The sequence below is a fragment of the Atta colombica genome, unplaced genomic scaffold, assembly GCF_001594045.1.
Source record: "Atta colombica isolate Treedump-2 unplaced genomic scaffold, Acol1.0 scaffold205, whole genome shotgun sequence".
Lineage (NCBI taxonomy): Eukaryota > Metazoa > Arthropoda > Insecta > Hymenoptera > Formicidae > Atta > Atta colombica.
This window is the reverse complement of record NW_017259300.1, coordinates 979,230-980,150: the sequence shown is the minus strand read 5'-3', so window position 1 is coordinate 980,150 and position 921 is coordinate 979,230. Positions and strand designations below refer to the sequence as shown.

General features: G+C 24.9%; 1 protein-coding gene across 1 annotated transcript in view; it reads right to left on the bottom strand.

Moving 5' to 3' along the window:
• Positions 1–534: 534 nt before the first annotated feature.
• LOC108687373 (exportin-7) overlaps positions 535–921 on the bottom strand; it is a 7,322-nt gene continuing 6,935 nt past the window's right edge. Inside the window, 2 exon segments of the mRNA XM_018193091.1 lie at positions 535–737; positions 813–921. Of these exon segments, the coding sequence (XP_018048580.1) occupies positions 641–737; positions 813–921 (206 nt within the window). The 3' untranslated portion in view covers positions 535–640.

Sequence of the window (921 nt, the reverse complement as noted above, 5' to 3'; positions counted from 1 at the left end):
GAATACATAACAAAAACATATATATTTTTTTATAAAGTAAAAAATTATTGAATTTTTATCTTTTTATGTACTTCCTGTGAAGATTATGAAAAATATACGATATTTTGAGTGAAAAATATGAAGACGATTTGTTTCGAAAAATTCAAATAATATATATTTGCTGTATGCTCATAAAACATCATATAATAATAACCAATTTTGAATAATAATTATACGCATAAAATGTTTAAATTTGACCGTTTCATGGAAGATTAAGAAGTTCGAGTATAAAGGTAATAAAAAAAAGAAATTTTAGCTTTTTTTATTTGACTACGTCAAATATATTAGATAAATATATTAAAATGTCCAAATGTCTTTCTAAAGGTCATATAAAGAAGAAATAATTGTAAATTTTATTTCCTTTCACTGTTACTACATGAAAATGAAAATCAATATAAATATAATTTAAGCGGATAAAAAGACAGTTACGAAGAATAGGAAGCCAAGCTGTAATATGTAAAATAGTAATATTTATTATCTTTATACTCATCTAAAGCCATAATTTTAATTTTATCATTAATTTAGAGTTTCACTCGCACACACATTCAAGCATTTGGCAGGCAAGAACCTAGAAGAATCTATTTCAGAGAGAGCAGTATTACTACGAAGTCATCATATCATTGACTGAATTTGATATATTAGGTCCTTTTAGGGCATCATTTATGTCTCTTCTAAACATTGATAAATTTTGTGTAAACCTGCGAGAAAACAATAATAATATTTATAAAATGCTTAGAACATATAATAGGATATTATAGTTGTTGCTTTTTTACCTATCTCTATTTTTTGTGAGTAAATTTCTTTCAATCCCATTCATTAAATTTTCAAACCATTGGGCCATCGCTGCTTGCTTATCAACTGGTTGACTTCTAATAATATTTT